At 35.8% G+C, this 20,336-nt stretch overlaps 1 protein-coding gene across 1 annotated transcript in view; it reads right to left on the reverse strand.

Moving 5' to 3' along the window:
• Positions 1-20,336, reverse strand: part of MALRD1 (MAM and LDL receptor class A domain containing 1) — a 538,747-nt gene that overhangs the window by 381,503 nt on the left and 136,908 nt on the right. The window contains exon 18 of the mRNA XM_037738994.1: positions 18,852-19,264. Within this exon, the coding sequence (XP_037594922.1) occupies positions 18,852-19,264 (413 nt within the window). The remainder of the gene's footprint in view (positions 1-18,851; positions 19,265-20,336) is intronic.

Raw genomic sequence — 20,336 nt, forward strand, 5'->3', positions numbered from 1 at the left:
CATCTTACGTGGCAGCAGGCAAATAGCAAATGAGAACCAAGTGAAAGGGCTTTCCCCTTCTAAAACCATCAGATCTCATGAGACTTATTCACTACCACTAGAATAGTCTGGAGAAAATCACCCCCATGATTCAGTTATCTCTCACCAGGTCCCTCCCACAACATGTGAATTATGGGAGCTACAATTCAAGATGATATTTGGGTCGGGACACAGCCAAACCATATCAGACAGTAATAACTTTCAACTGAATATAGCTAGGCTTTCTGTCAGTAGGCCATAGCAGTCTAGAGAATACATCAAGAAACTCTGAAAACAGCAGATACAGAGGTATTTTGAACAAAGTATAGCATTACGATGCATTGGTGACCACGGACAAAAGGTGTTTGTTGCTGTTATAGTTTGTTTTCTGTCTTGTTTTTCATTACGGGAGGACAAAAAGAAACAATGAGGGCAATGGTGAAGGGGAAAGGAAAAACTTTTGTATGGGTGGAAGCTACTGAAGGAGACAATAAATTTGGATTATCCAACAAATGCAAATCAAGTTAGAAGCATGAAACGCATGATTAAGGTCATGGTTCTTATAGAGATCAACCAGTGGAACCAGGAGCATGCCACACCCAGAGAGGCTACATGAGTCCTAGAAGCCATTGCCTTCTCTGCTATCAATGCTAAATTAATGAAATTGAACTCACAGAAGCACTATGTAATTAAATATTGGTGGGATAAAAGCAAATTTTGAAAATGTTTGATTTATCAGTGATGTAAATATCTTTTGATATAAATATCACCTTAAAACATTTCAGGAAAAAAAAATAAAGCTATAGCTAAGTTTCCCTCTGAAAATATTTAACTTAATTATACCAATTTACTTATATTTTACAGAATACATTCTGATATATTGTTACGTGGGTTAAAGATGTTAGATCCATGTCACTGTGGAAGAGTGTTCTAACCAAAATATGTTGGAAGAGGATTCTAACTTTTTTCAACCGTTCTCAAATTTGCACACCTAATTTAGGCAGTGATGCAAATTCTTTTCAAATTCTTTAATCAGTGTGTTCACTTTATTTTTATTTCAAATACAATAAAAAATTATAGGAGACTATCAAAGTGATGTTACAAAACCCCACTAAAATTTTTTGAATTCTTCAAATCACACACACACACACACACACACACACACACACACCACATACATGCATTTCCTCATACAGGCATTTTGGAGGGGTTGAGCAAATAGTTGTCATTTTATTTTCAATTTTTTGATATTGTGCCACTGCACTCCAGCCTGGGGAACAAGAGCAAAACTCCATCTCCAAATAAATAAATAAATAAAATCAAAGACTTACCAAAAAAGTTGCAAAAATACATGCCTTTTCAAAGTAAGGTCTTGAGAAAGTTGTTTGGTGTATTCTTTATAGTAAAAAAAACATGCGTGTATGTTTTGCATTAAATGCATGCTAAGACTGTTAGACATGTGATTTCACTAGAGACTCCAATATAGGGCATAGCTGTAACTACAGCCTAAGAGTGTTCTAATTGAAATGTGTTGGAAGAGGATTCTAATTTTTCTCAACCCTTCTCAAGTTTGTCAGCAGATTCCCACTCTATAAAAATAACTCCTGTTCTGCAACTAATGTTCACAGATAAGCTCCAAACATATTTATAGCCCCATTTAAGTATAATGTACACACAGTAAAATTCACCATTTTAAGTGTGCAATTTAATGGGTTATAGCAGATGAATATCAACATTTAACCACAATCATGATGAAGATACAGAAAACAGCATCATCACAAAATGTTTTCTTTTGCTGTTTTGCATTTGATCTTTTCTCCATTCCTGAACACAGGCAACCACTAATCTGCTTCTATTGCTAGTTTGCATTTTCTACAGTATCCTATTAGTGGAATGATACATTGGTATCTTTCATGCCTAGCTTCTTTCACTGAGCATAATGCTTTTGAGATTCATTTATATTGCTGTAGTGTCAGTTTGCCCCCTTTTATTGTCGAGTGGTACTCCATCTATGGACTTGCCACCACTGGTTTATCCATTTACAAGCTGATGGATACATCTGCTATGAACTTCAAGGACAAGGCTGGCCATGGATATGTTTTAATTTATTTTGAGTCACCGTGGAGTTATTTGGCCATGTGATCAGTACTAAGTTTAATGTTATAAGAAACTACCAAATGGCTTCTCAAAATGTCTGTACCATTTTGAAATCCTTGTGAATAGCAATTCTTCACATCATGTGGTATGGTCAGCTCTGCTCACATCAGCCACTCCAGTGGGTATACAGTGGTACCTCAATGTGGTTTTAACTTCCATTTCCCTGATGACAAGTAATATTAAGTATCTCTTCATTTGTATATTAGACATCATCTCATTTTAAATTTAAATGTCTGTACAAATTTTTGGCCCATTTAGGTCAAAATATTATGTTAAATGAGTTGTGTCTTGTCATTGAGTTTTTTACTTATATGTACTTTCTAGATACAAGTTCTTTAGGACATATTGAAAATTATTCTGTCTCAATCTGTAGTTTGCCTTTTCATTTTTTCATGCTATTTCTTAAATAGCAAAAATTTTAATTTGATGAAGTCGAGCTATTTTTTTCTATTTTCATCTATGCTTTTCTTATCTAGAAAATTTTTTAGCTATAGTATGATTATTAAAACTTTTTCCTACTATATTCAGTAAGCTTTATAATTTTTATATTTACATAACATATATGATACATGTTGAGTTACTCTGATGATATAGTGTGAGGTAATTCTGAAGTTTATAGTCTCCATTTAATCCAATTTTAATAGTACCATCTTTATAAAGACTATGATTTCCTTACTGAGTTACTTTGGCAACTTTGGCTATATAAGGCTAGATCTCTTTCTAAATTTTATTCATTTTCACTGATATATGTCTCCTTGAAATATCATCTCATAAGTATTAAATATTTATCAATAAACTTGCTATATATTACCATTTATTTAATATTTAATGCAATCTTTTAAAGAACTGGGGAGACAGGACATCATTGCATTTTTCACAATCTTATGTAGAAAGTATTAAGGGTTTCGCCATTTTAAGTATGATGTTTGCTATAGATTTTTTGTAAACATGTAATCAGTGTGAAAATGCACTCTTCTATCCTTAGTATGCTGGGAGTTTTTAATTTAAAAAATTGTGTCGCATTTTGTAAATTCCTTTTTTTGCATCTGTTGAGAGTGTCACATGATTTTTCTCTTTTTCTCTGTCAACATGGTAGATTTTTAGTTGTTGAACCCAACTTGAGATAAACACCATTTGGTTATAACACATTCTCATTTTTCAATACTGCTAGACCCAATTTGCTAATATTATATTAAGAATGTTGCATCTCAGTTCATAATGGTTAACAGTCTGTCATTTTTGAGTTGTGACGTCTGTATTTGTTTTTAGTATCAAGATATTCTACACAAAACACCTACTTCTGTCATCAGTAATAATCTGACCAGGACTAACACCACGAGTTACAGAGGAAGCTGTCGTTACTTGTGGCAGCAGAGATATCAGAGATGCCAAAAAGAAACGCAAGGCTAAATTTTCAAATATAATCACACAAAATATCAGAAAGCTAGAGGACAGAAACATAGGAGAAGCAATGTCCTGAAGGTCAAAACAAGTAGTTAAGTACTACATTTGATAATAAAAAATAAAGTCCTTTCCTAAGGCATAGCCTGGCTGCTGTCTAGCTTCCTTGACATACTTAGGGGGTTTCATGGGCTTAGAAAGCCTTATAATTTAGGTAAAGTTACAGTCAGGGAAACTGTAGGTACAGGTTGGCTCTGTACAAATGAAGCAATTATAGGAACACTGCAGTTAGCAAGAAAATGGTACTATTGATACTTTGGTCATACTAACAATACATGCTAATGATAATCATAGCAATCATGCTACTGGCAAAAAACATATATATAATATTAACATTCATCTATTTGCACATATACATAGGTGGATGGAAACATGAGTTTAAAGATATGAAAGTATAGAAATAGCCTACATCTGATAAAGATACGCTCATGCACAATAACAAGCATCAGTATAAATAGAGGTTTTTGTGTACCAAATAATCCTCCAATAGACCACAGGTTTGACATTATGGGAAATGCCATTTTATCATTTTTAGGACTTTTATTGATCTCCATGATCTCTATTCTCTACTTCCAACCCTCCTGGAGACTGAGCTCAAGGATCAGTAAACATTCTCAAACTTAACCATAGCAGATTTCATTCATTCCATATATGTTTGTTATTTTGCCCCACTGGCAGAAGGCTTTATACCATAAAATATAAAACATATCTTTGACAAACCTGACAAAAACAAGCAATGGGGAAAGGACTCCCTATTTAATAAAAGGTGTTGGGAAAACGGGCTAACCATATGCAGAAAACTGAGATTGGACCCCTTCCTCACACTTTATACAAAAATTAACTCAAGATGGATTAAAGACTTAAATGTAAGACGTAAAGCCATAAATACCCTATAAGAAAACCTACACACTTCAGGACATAGGCATGGGTAAAGACTTCATGACTAAAACACCAAAAGCAGTGGCAACAAAGGTAAAACTGACAAATGGGATCTAATGAAACTAAAGAGCTTCTGCACAGCAAAAGAAATTATCATCAGAGTAAACAGGCAACTTACAGAATGGGAGAAAACCTTTGCAATCTATCCATCTGACCAAAGGGTAATATCCAGAATCTACAGGGAACTTAAATTTAAAAGAATAAAACAAACAACCCCATCAAAAAGTGGGCAATGGATATGAACAGACACTTCTTAAAAGAAGAGATTTATGTGGCCAACAAACATATGAAAAAAAAAGCTCATCATCAATGGTCATTAGACAAATGCAAATCAGAACCACACTGAGATACCATCTTATGCCAGTTAGAATGGCAATCATTAAAAGGACAGTAGACAACAGATGTGGAGAGGATGTGGAGAAACAGGAACACTTTTACACTGTTGGTGGGAGTACAAATTAGTTCAACCATTGCAGAATACAGTGTGGTGACTCCTCAAGGATCTAGATAAAGAAATAACATTTGACCCAGCAATCACATTACTGGGTATACACCCAAAGGATTATAAATCATTCCACTATAAAGACACATACACACATATGTTTATTGTAGCACTATTCACAATAGCAAAGACTTAGAACAAGCCCAAATGCCCATCAATGATAGGCTGGATAACGAAAATGTGGCACATATACACCATGGAATACTATGCAGCCATTAAAAAGGATGAGCTCATGTCCTTTTCAGGAACAGCAATGAAGCTGGAAACCATCATTCTCAGCAAATTAACACCAAAGAAAGAAAACCAAACACCACAAGTTCTTACTCATAAGCAGGAGTTGAACAATGAGAACACACAGACACAGGGAGGGGAACATCACACCCTGGGGTCTGTCAGGTGATGGGGGAAGAGGGAAGGGATAGCATTGGGAGAAATAAATACCTAATGTAAATGATAAGTTAATGGGTGCAGCAAACCACCATGGCACATGTATACCTATGTAACAAATCTGCACATTCTGCACATGTATCTCAGAACTTAAAGTATATATTTATAAAACAGGCCTAATAGTGCTTAATTTAAAAACTTCAAAATGGTAACAATAGAAGTATGTTTCCAACACAAATAGTGGCATAATAAAGCAAGCTAGAATATATGTTTGAGTAAAAAAAAAAAAATTGCTCAGAAGACATCTTGAATTCCATTCTGAGGAATTAGTTTTCAAAAGTTTATAATCAGATTTCAGTTTGGCAAAACACAATTTGAAAATAATTTCTGAAAATAGCTTCTCTAGCAGTTCCACACGGCAGTCCTGATACAAGGAAGTAGGGGCAATTTTGTTACAACCAGGAACATTGAGTTTCTTTTTAGATCTTGAAATTCTGGGAGGCCCTCCAATAATAATTACCTATAATCTTTTATTTTACATAGAAATATTTTTATGTAAAATGTTAATATAAAAGCTTGCATATGAACTAAAATTGTCAATCTGGCACTTTTAAGAAAGAATAATGCTCTACATCCCTAATCTATAGTGAGCAAATATGTTCTATAAACACTTCTGGAAGAAGGCTACACTCAGAGCATAAATTGGTATAGATCGCTTTGCTCTCACAGAGAGCGACACAATATTTTCTGCTGAATGAGAAAAAGTTTGAAGGCATAAATCAAGATAAAGCAATCATCTGACAAAAAATTACAAAGAGGCTCCATACGTTTTTCTTAGTGAATGTTACGTGGCATATCGATTTTCCACTGAAGATAAAAGCCAAAATCATGTGTCATCAATATATGCAAGCAAAACTATTTGGTTCGATATGTTATAGTACTTAAAAAACTTGCAGAAAAAAGACAAATCTGAAATGTTGCACATGATTCAAACAAGTCTGGATCAGCAGAGACATTTCAGAGTTTGCTCCTAGAGAGTCAAGGATACATTAGAGAGAAATAAACGCCTGCTTTTTTGTTTATCTACCTGTATACACAGATACTAACTAAGGTGATTGATACCAGGTATGCTATGTGACAGTGTAGTTATTTACAAAATAATTCATCCGTTATGATCTAATGCAATTTTCTTCATATTATACCTTTACATATGTATATTTAAATACTTCCTTGTGGAGGCTAGCCAGGTGGCTGTTAGCATATCCAGCACATTCCTGCAAATTCCAAAATGGCAAATAAAACCGCAGTTGAAATTTCAACCCAATCTAGCATCCCTCAGCTAGACAACGTCATTACAGCAAAAATCTACAAAATCAGACATGGCCATCCCAGGCACAAAGTCTATGTTTCTCATTCCATTCTACTAAATCTAGCCAGGAGGCAGGGTGAAGGGGCTTGGCAGTATCTATGAGCAGAGAGGGTTCAAATGGCTGGTATATGTGGTTCTGGGGAACTGAGGAAAAAAGAGAGGGAGGGAGGAAAAAAAGATGGAAATGCAAGGAGAGAGGAAGCGAAGGAGGGTGGGAAGAAGGGATGGGTGGATGAAGGGAGGGAGAAATAAAAGAAGAAAATTACACCAAGTTTCAATATTGGCCACAGACTGAGAAGGGTTAAAGGACAAGCTGAAATTAAAGTATGTATGTTCACACTCACTATTTTTCTTACCCATTCTTGCAAGTTAGTAATTTAAAAAATTTCATTTCCACAAATTCAAATGTTTTCTTGTTCTTCTCTTTCCTCTGTCTTTTTCTTTCTTTCCTTTCTGCCTTTCTTTTTTCTTTCTTTTCAACATAGGTTATATAAATGTGTGAGAGATGTCACCAGTCTATATTAATCATCAGGATTTTCCTGTGTATTTCCAATTAAGATGACCCATAATAATATTCTACTGTAAATTTGGAGGTTCCAAAATACTAGATGGCATTTAGTGTTTTAGAAATCATAACAAGACTAACAGAACTTAAATAATAAACTTATTAAGATATTTGATGTGCTTTCTTGCCTATACACTCCTTAATGAGCTCAACTTAACCCTTTCTTTTTCCCTTCTCTAGCCATAAATTCTTCACACTGGAAACCAAGCTTTGCATCAGTGTTTAATGAAGAGGTGGCATAATAGACCGTGGGTATATTTTAAATTCAGCTAAAGATGGCAGATGAGAAATCTCAGATTGTGAAGCAAGATTTACTGTGCTGTTCAGTAAGCAACAAATCTGAGTGTTGCTCACACAGGGTTCATACCAACAGGCTCCTAAAACCTTTCAATGCAAATTCTAGTAAATGCACACTCGGAAGAAAAATGTTCCATGAAGCTGCATATTTAATTTACACTTTCAGCATTTATATATATATAATTTCAGGGAAAGTGGTATCAACTTAACATTATTAAATATGGTTCTATGTTATTTACAATATAGATTCAGAAACATTTTATTACCAGAAGTACCAAAAAATGATGTACCATTTAGGATTTAAGACACATCCCATAAATGAAAAAACAAATTATGATTATAAACAAGATTTAAAAAAAATCATGCTCTTTCATTGCAAAATCCGCCTGGGGTAAAAAAATACCTTTTTCTTCACTATTGAAGGATGTTATCAGAGCACAGTGGAATTCTTCCAGATTTAGTCAGAAGGTTCTATGGAGTTGAGAAAGCTATTGGAGAATATTTTCTTTGAAAGCCCATGTCCTTTCCCCAGGCGTACATAATATATAAACATTTCAGGAAAAGAGGCTATGTTAGGAAAAAAAGTGAGTTCTAGATCATGATCCCTGTTTCCAAGGTGCCAAAGAATTCATAAGTTGCAATAAGCTGGGTTTTTGTAACACTTCTCTATGACTGTCATTGATAACTGAGCTATGCCAAGGAACTCAGCCCTACCAAGGAAAAGCAGAAGGAAAACAGGTTTCAATTTTGTATGAGAAAATATTTCCTGTCTGGGTCAAATTCTTAAAAAGAACATTATTCTCAAGCTAGTTGGAATGGTAGCTAATTTAAAAAATTAACATTCTGTAAGTCTGGTAAAAACATTTATGGTGAACCAACAATAGAGGCGGCTGAAGATATTTGTATAAAATAGTTATTTTTCGTTATGTACCTGGACCTTCATGTAAGAAATTATACTTTTGAAAGGTTGATGGTAAGCTCAGCGTATGAGAGCTGAAAAGTTTTTAGAAGTTATTGTCAGAATTTTGCTTTAATAATGTGGTAAAGTGTCCATTCTCTCAGTCTTATTTTAATTCAACAGTCTCTACAATTGAGCCTGGCTCATCCAAGGCCTTTCCCTCTTGAAATATGACTCCTCCCATGTCCCTCTACATAGGATATTCTATAAAAAATTATTTTGCTATCTTGATTTTTCACAGAGACCTCATGCTAGTAGTAGAGAACCAGGACAAAGTGAGACGTCCTATTAAAAAAGCCTGCTAGCAAAAGGAACCAGCACTGAGTTCTAAGGATACTAAACTTTTTAAAAAAATGAACGAAGTTATAACAAAATTAGTTATAACAAAATTAGATAAAACAATGAAAATTATCCAAAAAGAAAAAATACATCAACTGTCTAGGTTTAAAAATATTTAAGGCTGCCATCCAAGGACCTTCTATGATAACAAGTACAGTAGTCTGTATTGACACAAAGTTTTAGTGATAGACATAATTACATTCCTTTGCTGATGGTGTTCTGGAATAAATGGAGTATCTGCTGACATAATCTGAATGCATCCCATAATATTAGAATGTAGGATCCCAGATCTACAGGTACTATCTCTTTCTCAGATCTAAACTTTCAATATTATGTTAAGTTAAAATGAGAAATATGATAGAGAATGTCTTTTAGAAAAGAAACACTGGCTGTGTATGGGGGCTCATTCCTGTAATTCCAATACTCTGGGAGGATCTCTTGAGCTTAAGAATTTGAGACCAGCTTGGGCAACATAGTGAGACCTCATCTCTATTAAAATCTTTTTAAAATTAGCTGAGTGTGGTGGTGCACGCTTGTAGGCATAGCTACTTGGGAGGCTCAATCAAGAAGATCACTTGAGCCTGGGCGTTCAAGGCTGCAGTGAACTATGAACATGGCACAGTACTCCAGCCTGGGCAACAGAGTGAGAACTTGTCTTCAAAAAAAAAAAAAAAAAAAAAGAAGGCAATGTCCTTTGTAGGGACATGGATGAATCTGGAAACCATCATCCTCAGCAAATTAACACAAGAACAGAAAACCAAACACCTCATGTTCTCACTCATAAGTGGGTGCTGAACAATGAGAACACATGGACACAGGGAAGGGAACATCCCACACTGGGGTCTGTTGGGAGATGGGGGACTAGGGGAGGGATAACAGGGGGTGGGGAGGTTGGGGATGGATAACATTAGGAGAAATACCTAATGTAGGTGACGGGGGTATGGGGGCAGCAAACCACCGTGGCACGTGTATACCTACGTAACAATCCTGCAAGATCTGCATGAGTACTCCAGAACTTAAAGTATAATTTAAAAAAGAAAAAAGTGAATGAAAAAAAAAAGAGGAAGAAAGAAATGGAAATATTGCACTACATACCCTATGATACTCTTATATAAACTATTTCTTTGCAATATTCTAGAGGATTTAAGAGCAACTTACCATTTAATAATTTAATATGGCATATTATATTAGTATAGTATGTTATGACATAATTAGTGTAAGGGACCAGTGCTGCAACAACCAAACACATTTCACCAAAAAGTATTGGGATCCTAAAAAGTTACACTATCTAAATGTCATTATTCTCCTTCATAAGACCATTAAACCATAATTTTTCAGCACCATGAAAACCTACAAATGCCCTCTAAAATATATTTAGAAAACGTGGGAAAAAAACAAATACAGTTTCAGAAGACTCACATAATTTGAAAATTAGCTTTTTTGGAATAAATAAGTCATTCTTTATGACACATAAACAAACACATTTTTCAGACTAGTGGGGTAGCATTTGGATCAGCCAAAATACTTAAATTACCAAAACTTGTAATCTTATTAAAAAATGGTTTACTCAGGGAATCATTGGAAATATTAGCCTTCAAGTTGCTATATATTGAATCTGAAGATCAAAATAATTAAGATAATATTATTTCATTTTTCAGTGTATCTCCTTAGTATTGTTGTTTCCTATTTAATATGCGATTATATTTACTTATGTGAATAATATGGATGAAGATCATTACTGTGTGAAGATCACTGGGTTCAGATCCCAGAAACCTAAAGTCTCTTCTTTGTTCTTAAATACCTACAAGGCTTTAAAGAAGACAGAGTTTCTGGACTCTAATTTCTCTATTTGTCGAATAAATGGCTTATTAGACCAAATAACTCCTTTCTGCTTATACCTTTTCTAATTGCACGACTGAGCTTACACCTGGAAAACGGTGTATCTCCTGTACAAATTAATGCTGGAAATGAAAACTACCATGTCCATGAAATTAGCCACATAAATATTAACATCAACTGCTCCAAGGGACTTAAGTGCAAGTGTAAAAGGAATTCTGAAGCACAGAGAACACACTCTTCATATTTTCAAAGATGTTAATAATTTATATAAATACAGTAGCCTCTTCATAAGAAAAAACAAAGGCAGCATCTTAGTATATTCAGGGTTCAACTAAAACTACTACTTGAATGTAAATCAAAGTAATGTTCACCTAACTATCATAATTGGTATGAATAATTTTAAGTAAAACACTTTTATTTGATATTAAATGTGAACATTAAGCCAAAACAAAGAAAATTAATAAATTGATCAGTTATTGAAACTGAAATAAAAATGCATATTTTGAAGCCTCTTATATATGTAAACCAATCATTGCTTAAATGAACTGACATCTAGCGCCATAGTTTCAAGTCAGTAAGGAATTCTTGTGAACACAATAAAGAAACCAAAGAAACCAAAATTAACCACCACGAATGATGAACTGGAAAGTAGTCCTGGCTTTCTCTCTGCTAATTTGGAGTACAATCGTTCAGTCAAATAGTCATTCAACAAACACTTAGCATACAGATTTTGGATACCAGGTACTGTAGTAGGTGTTAGAGCAACAAAGACATAGTCCCTGTGTTCAGTGAGCTAAAAGCTAAGTAAACCAGTAAGTATAAAGACTGCATGATAAATAAATATCTACAAAGGGCACAAGGGAATGAGCGGCTTCGCCTGAAGGCATATGGAGCGGTCAGTGTAAGCTGCAGGAAAAGGTAAGAGAAACTGAAGGAAAAAACTAACCCGAATCTGAAAAAAATAAGTAGGCATTTTCCAAGCATATTTGAGGGGAGAAGTTGCAGGATACGGAAGTCTTCCCAAGTACAAAAAGAGAATGAACTCTGGATACTGGCCACTTACGGCACACGGGAATCAGTAAATGCAGAGATGAGAGGCACACAGAAATATGAGACAAAAACAGGAATTTTGACTTTATTCTATAAATGAGGGAAAACCACCAATAGGTTTTAAGTAATAAAATACTAAGACCAGGTTTGCATTTTAGAAAGATCAATTTCATTTCAGTGAGTGGGTGCAAGAACGAGCGCAGCAAGGCCAGATAGAAAGTACTACTGCGACTAGCTATGGTTGGAGATGTAGCCCAAAATTAAGGCGAAATTATTTTGAAGAAAGAGCGTGGACACAAGAGCCACTGGTTTGGCTTTTTCATATCTTTACTGCTATATTCATAACATGGGGATAAAGAATTATTTGCATTTAAGGTATTATTGTTACCTGAAGATTAAACAAATAATATGACAACATCTGATGTTCAGGAAATATTCATTAAATCTTGAGAATAGGAAAGATGGAAGAAAGGAAGAAAACAGGGAAGGGGAGGGAGGAGAAGGGAGAGAATGTGGGAATGAAAGAAGAGGGAAACAATAAGAAAGAATTAGAAAAATATATAGTATTTCTTAATCAACAGAAGCAACTTTCATTTTTCAATACTCTGCCTTTCTAATGTATCACTGACAAGAAAAGAGGCTTGAATAACTGACTGAGATCAGAATAGGTAAGGCTTGACTGGGGTCAGAATAGGTAAGGCTTGACTGGGGTCAGAATAGGTAAGGCACTCCACCTGTGAATATACGAGAGGACTTAAAAAATTCATGGGAAATGCATGTTATGAAAAGAAAACTATGCAAGGATTTCAATTTTGGCAGCCAAATAAACTCATACTAATTTGTTATAGCATGTCTGTACAGGATCTAGTTTGAGACACTAAGAAGGAGAACCCATCAGTTTGAAAAGAGCCCCTATCAGAGAAATGTAAATTCTACTAAAATTGAAGCAAGAACAAACATTAAATTATTACAAAGCTTGGGAGAAAGAATGGTGAAACCACTCATGCTTTACAAGAAGCTTAGGAGACAATGCCCCAAAGATATTAGTAGTTTACAAATGGACAGCTTTTTTCCAGAAGAAACAAGATGATGTGGAAGATGAAGTCCACAGGGACAGACTGCCACATCAATTAGCAAGGAAAAAAACTAATCTTGTTTGTGCCCTATTTGAAGAGGACTGATAATCAACAACACAAACAATAGCCAACATCATGGACAGTTTAATTGATTCAGCTTACACAATTCTGACTGAAAAATTAAAGTCGAGCAAACTTTCCACTGCATGGGTGCCAAAAGTGCTGTGCCCAGATCAGCTGCAGACAAGAGCAGAGCTCTCAATGGGAATCTTAAACAACCAGGGTCAAGATCCTGAAGCATTTCTCTGAAGAACTGTAACAGAAGATAAAGCATAGCTTTCCCAGTATGATCCTGAGGACAAAACATAATCAAAGCAACGGCTACCAAGAGGTCGAAGAGGTCCAGTCAAAGCAAAAGCAGATCACTCATGAGCAAAGGTCATGGCAACAGTTTTTTGGGGACATTCAAGGCATATTGCTTGTTGACTTTGGGAAGGCCAAAGAACAATCATATCTGCTTATCATGAGAGTGTTCTGAGTAATTAGCCAAAGCCTTAGTGGAAAATACCTGGGAAAGCTTTAGCAGAAAGTCCTCTAACGCCACAATGTCCCTGCTCATTCCTCTCATCAAACAAAGGCAATTACATAAGAGTCGCAATGGGAAATCATCAGGAATCCACCTGACAATATTGATTTGGCTCCTTCTAACTTCTTTTTGTTTCCCAATCTCAATAAATGTGTAAAGGGCACCCATTTTTCTTAAGTTAATAGTGTAAAAACAACTGCATTGACATTGTTAAGTTCCCAGGACCATCAATTCTTTAGGGATGAAAAGCAAAGATCACATTTTTAATGTTTATCTTTTCATTTCCACAAACTTTTTGAAGTTTCTCCATACAAATCAGCATTTACAAAATAGGCAGAGAGTCTCATTCAATGAACAGGAAGTTCTATGTCACTTAAAAATTATCTTAAGCAAGTTCAATGTGTAGCCACTGATACTGGTAAATATCAGTTAGGTTGACTTCTGCAATGACCATGACGGAGTAACAAGAACTAGAGTTTCTCTCTCTCCTGAAACAACCAAAAAAAATGGCCAAAATATACACCACAAAAGTTTGTAAGACACTATAAAGTCAGTTTCAAACAAGGTGAGCCAGACAACTGACCTAATTTAAGCCTGGAGGAAGTTTCCAACCCACTACTCCAAGAGAAGAGCCCAGGAGGAGCTCATTGTTCTCCCTGAGCTGAGGGGACAGAGCTGAGAGTCCAAGGAAACCATGTTGACATGAGCTTTCAGGACAAGGTTTCAGAGAAGAAGGGGCTGCATAGAAAGTGAACTCCGGAGCTCTGCAAAGGGCCCCCTAAAATACATAGCTAAGTACTTGTTAGGACAGGCCAAGAGAAACATGCCTAAGGTTGGAGAAAGAACACCCAGAAAGGATAAAAAATAACAGTACACATGCTCACCAAGGTCCAGGAATAGTGCTTATTTTATCAGCCACACCAGAAACACTTCGAGATTCCCAGGGATACACAAAATGGTCTTGCCCCACTAGTTGGGAATAATTAGCTCTAAAATGAGCACTGGTCTGATCCCACCTAATACATTTTAAAAGCAAGACGAAAAAGAGTCAAACTCTTTCCAACTAACTTAAATGCATGCCGATACAAAGATCAAGAATATTTTTATATATTTTCAACACTCAGTAAGATAAAATTCACCATATCTCACATCCAGACACAAATTAGCAGAGATGTGACAGCAACAACAAAAAGCAGAAAAATATGGCTCATAATAAGGAGAAGAATCACTCAGTCGGAACTGATCCAGAGTAAATACAGATGTCAAAATTATCAGTTAAGGACACTAAAATGCTTATTAAAATAGTATTCTACATAGTCTACAATAGAAACATGCAAGATAGAGGCTCATATCAAACTTTAAAGCAAATTTATAATGTGTGAAATGAAAAAAAAGTACCAAAAGGGACTAATAGCACATTAGGCATTAAATAAGAAAAGATAGACACCCCTCAAAATAAAATACAGAGAGGAAATAAAATTAAAAATAAAAGCATGAACAGAGTGATAGTAGACAGTAAATTTCAAGTAACAATTTATGTGTAATCTAAGTTCCCAAAGGAGAAGGAAGATGTGAAAACATTTGGGACTTTGAGTAAGGCAAAGCTTTCTTTGATATGACCCCAAAGCATGATTGATAAAATAATATATTGATAAGAAGAACTTATCAAATTTAAAAAAAGAATCTGCTCTTCAAAAGAATCTAGTAAGAGACTCAGAAGACAAGCTACAAGCTGGGAGAAAATATTTGCAATTCATATATCTGATAAAAGACTTGCATCAAGAATATATTTTAAAAGTACAAGATTTAATAATGAAAAACAAACAACCCCATTTAAAACTTGGGTGAAAGACTGGAACAGACATTTCAAAGTAGACACTTGTTTGGTAAATAAGCACATGAAAATACGCTCAACATAATTAATGCTTAGGGCAATGCAAATTAAAACCACAATGAGACGCCACTATCTATTTTTAAATAGCTAAGATTACCATGACTGATAATAATCAACATTGGCTTGAATGTGGAGAAGCTGAAACTCTTATACACTGCTGATGGGAATAACATATTGTAAGCTTTGAAAAACAGTTTAAGAGTCCCTTAAAAAGTTAAACATACTTCTATCATAAGACTCAGTCATTGCACTCCTGGCTATGTACCCAAGAGGAATGAAAGTAGGTGGCCAGGCATAATGGCTCATGCCTGTAATCCCAGCACTCTGGGAGGCTGAGGCAGGCAGATCACAAGGTCAAGAGTTTGAGACCAGCCTAGCCAATATGGTGAAACCCCATCTCTACTAAAAATACAAAAATTAGCCAGGCATAGTGGTACATGCCTGTAGTCCCAGCTAATTGGGAGGCTGAGGCCAGAGAATCATTTGAACCCAGGAGGTGGAGGTTGGAGTGAGCTGACATCGCACCACTGAACTCCAGCTTGGGTGATGGAGGAGACGCCATCTCAAAAAAAAAGAAAGAAAGAAGAGAAAGAAAGAAGAGAAAGTTAGAAAGAGAGAAAGAAAGAGAGAAAGCCATCTAAAAAAAAAAAAAAAAAAGTAGGCGTTCATATAATTATATCAATACAAATGTTCATAGCACATGTATTTATAATAGCTCAAACCAGAAACAGTCTATCCATCAATACATCAATGAACCAACTTGCTTTATCCAAATCAATTATTGATAGATGCTGTAACATGAATGAATCTCAAAATAATTGTACTGAATAAAACAAGACAGACTCTGGACTTAAAATATGCCCAGAAAAAAACATACAATGTCAGACAAAAAGTACACACTTAATATTTTATTTATAGAAAATTTTAGACTGTATAAATGACTGTATAGTGACAGAAAGCAGTTCGGTGGTTGATAAGGGCCAGAGTGAGGGGGCAGAGAAACGGACTCAGGAAACTGTTGGAAGCGAAGTATACTTCCATGACCTCAATTATGTGGCGATGGTTTCAAAACTTTCAGTATGTTTAGTTTTTATATGTTAATTATACAAAATAAAGCTTATAATAAAAATATGAAGACTGAACCGAGGTTTCCTGTGTAATGATTTCCTGAGCCTTTACTGACCATGGCATATACAACACTGGCTGATAATTTCAATTGATATTAACAAGCAAGCTGGTTCCTGTACACTTAAATGTACAATTTGTTCCTATCCTATGTCTTCCATTTTAAATGAGTGATCTTGAAAAATCTCTGCATTTTTCTTTACGCCCACATGGCATGAGCACCTGCTATCTGCTGGGCCCAGTGCTAGGTCATTCCATCTACCATATCACAGTAAATTAAAATGCTGGTTGTTATTTCTGCTCTTTCTCAGAAACTATGTCTATCTATTATTCAATGGAGAAAAAATATCCTGTTCCTTAAATCAGTGCCCTGCCCAACTTCTTTTTTTTCCTTTTTATTTTTCTTAGAGAAGTCATGCACTGTCACCCACGATGGAGTGCAGAAGCAGCGCTCGGCTCACTGCAACTTCCACCTCCAGGTTCAAGCGCTTCTCCTGCCTCAGCCTCCCAATCAGCTAGGATTACAGGTGTGTGCCTGGCTAATATTTTTGTATGTTTAGTAGAAATGGGATTTTGCCATGTTGGCCAGGTTGGTGGTGATCTACTGACCTCAAATAATCCTCCCGCTTCGGTCTCCCAAAGTGCTGGGATTACAAGCGTGAGCCAATGCTCAGGCCCCATTTTTCACTCTCTGGAATGACAAATCCACATAGTACGGATGATCTCTGATTTCATCTTTTCGGGCCTGAATCTTTATTTATTTATTTTTTAAGGCTAAAAGAAGCCTTAGATAAAATCAATCAGAACATTCCATTTGTAACCCAGGGTAGGTTTCAAACCTCATGTTTCACGTTTGAGGTTCACAATGAAAGTGTTCCCTGGTTAGTCCCACATTGATCTGGCTATGAAGCTATGAAGCTGCTTCCCTGCAAAGTTGATTTTCTCTTGGAAGCCAATCCTTGAGTAAATATCATGAGAAGGGTTTATCCACTACCTACTAGCTTGATGCAAACTATAATTGACCCGACGAGACATTAAGAATTAATTTGAAGGACATAAGCCATTATTACATAAAAGTCAAAGGACTTCCTTTCCATATCATTCCGTGTGATTACGTGTACCTTATGCTTGTGGCTGACCAGAACGATACCACACTATAGATGGCAGATTAGTTCTCATGGTTTCGGTTTATGTCTATCTGGACAAATCTCCCATTCCAATGTGTCTTCACTGTAGAATCTACATCTATGACTTTTAGAAGCTTTCAAAAGGTGTCCCGGAGCTAAGTTCTTGGTTACGAAACTGTTAACTAGATTTAGACATTTAGATAGATATAGGGCTTTCAATTTGGGTAACTAAAGAAGTTTAATATATGCAAAAAGAAAAAAAAGGTTAGCCAGGGACAGATAAGACATTTTTTCCAGTATATTATGTATAGATCAATTTGATTATACAATGAAAGAACAAGTATTCAATCCCCCTGTATGTTATAGACCGCATGATATGCTGCAAAGTAAATAAATATGCATTAATTAGAAACAGTGAGTTCTAGTCCAAATCCCAGTTCTGCTGCCCGTAAGCTATTTGGCCAGGGATAAACAATCAGCACTCTAAGATTTTTTTCTTCAAATCTAAAAAAGTGGCTGAAAGGACTTCTGGCTTACCAAAATCAGAAAATTCCTGAGAGAATCAGATAGATAATATGTAAAATTCCTTTACAGAACTGTAAACGCCACATACACATTTAAGCTTGCTATAGTAAGTCTGACTTTTAGAAAACAAAAGGGAAAATCTGAAGTAAAGAATATTTCCCAGGAGTAAGGAGACCTATATCCAAACTCTACCTCTTCCTCAGAGAAGCTGTCTAATTGCTAAATAAAGCCTGGATTTCTGTTGCTTACCTATAAAATGATAAAAGTAAAATGAAATATGCAAAATCACAGATTTCAGTGTCTGTGCTTTTTGCAAAATATCACAGATTACACAAAACTCTCCCCTCCACTTCCAGGTTGTTCATTTCAGTAGAACAATTACTTGAAATTGGATGGACCTGCAGCTATTTCCAATGGCCATGTGTTCCACTACAGAGATTCTAATCTTAAGTTATTAGGGTTGGTCAAAGAAGAAACAACTTAAAGAGCTTTGATACATCCTCAATTAAATGATAAATGGGTGTCAATGTAATGCTGATCAAATTCAAATTAAAAATTGAAGAACACAGTGATCTTTCATACTCCTTAGACATCCTAATGCATTTCAGATGTACATTATAAAACCCATTATCCATACCTGAAAGGGCTGCCTGCTGGAAACGTTGAGGTGTTTCCTTATCCATCTGTTGCCTTGATTCCCAAATATCTGCCACAACAGCTGTCCTTTTGTGTCACTCCAGATTCGCTGGTAGATCGCCAACCTATAAATGTGCTTTCCAAACATGTGGTAATAGAAGCGGAAAGTGCAGCCTTTTGTATCAGTGGCATGAAGGATTGGGCTGAGTAAGGCAGCACTGTCTTGAAAAGCCTGTGGCTCTGAAGATTCTATGTAGAGATAATGTCCTTTAGCTGTGCCCAGAGTATTATCTTTCATTGGCCCTGTGTTAAGTGTTGACGTTGGACCTTGGTTCCTGGTCCAATTGAAGTCATCCTTTGTATCTTGTTCCCAGTTACAGATTCCATTTTCAAAGTTACACTGCAGCTCAGGTGCTGAAATTCACATTAAATTAGAGTAAAAGATGATTAGGGACAAAAATACATGCAACCACATTCTATTTATTAATATTTAAAGAATGCTAGTTGATACTTTGCTCATGCCAAGGTAGCCATTTTATTTTTAAAATGAAACAGTGAAGTTTAAAAAAAAAAAGAGTAACTACAACCTACATGATACATCAAGTAATAATATTTTATGAACTAAAGATGGAATTGCTTTGGACACTTTTTTCCAAATACTTTTAATGCACATCTCTTCACCATTTCTGTGACCATAACTCCAGGCAAATGATCATGACTCCATGTCTGGCTCACTGTGAGAAACTTCTGGCTCAGTGGATTTCAATCTCAACTGAATGTTCCAATTGCCAGGAAACATTAAAAAACAAACACTAAAGCCAAGAATTCACCTCCGGAGGTATTGACGTAATTGCTCCTAGTGGTAAAGCCATGTATCAGGATTTTTTTTCTAAGTTTCCTTGGTGACTCTAACAGGCAGAGCTGAGAACAATTGTTTGTTAAGAATCACCCGGAACTCATGGTAAAATTGCTTAATTCATGGTAAAAACATTGCAACAGATATTATCTTACTGGATATAGGGTGAAGCCCAGAAATCCACATTTTTAACAAGCACCCTAATGTAGATGTTTTCCTGACCTCAATCCCAAAATCTTGCCTTTGGTGCCATCTCATCCTGGATCCCGGTGTCTGAACACATCAGTGCCAAAGGAACAATCCTTCAATGGCAGTTATACCACTTTCTTCTCTAATCCAAATTCTTTCATACATGCTCATAGAATCTAAACTGAAATCAAAACTCTTCTGTCTTTCAGACTGTACTTTCCCCATATTAAAATGACTGCCTGGTCCCTAGCTATTCTTCCCCTTAGCCTGCACCACCTTCCCCATGTATTCTAAACACCCCACCTCTTTCTCTACCTCTGTTTCCCCTAATGTTAGGTACATTCCTTGCCATTTTTTGCTGTGATCTCATAATTATGGGTCTTTTCTTCTCACTGGATTACAGCTCCTTCGAGCTGCAGCTTTTTTTTTTTTTTTTTTTTT

This window comes from Cebus imitator, unplaced genomic scaffold (genome assembly GCF_001604975.1).
Source record: "Cebus imitator isolate Cc_AM_T3 unplaced genomic scaffold, Cebus_imitator-1.0 Scaffold61, whole genome shotgun sequence".
Classification (NCBI taxonomy): Eukaryota; Metazoa; Chordata; class Mammalia; order Primates; family Cebidae; genus Cebus; species Cebus imitator.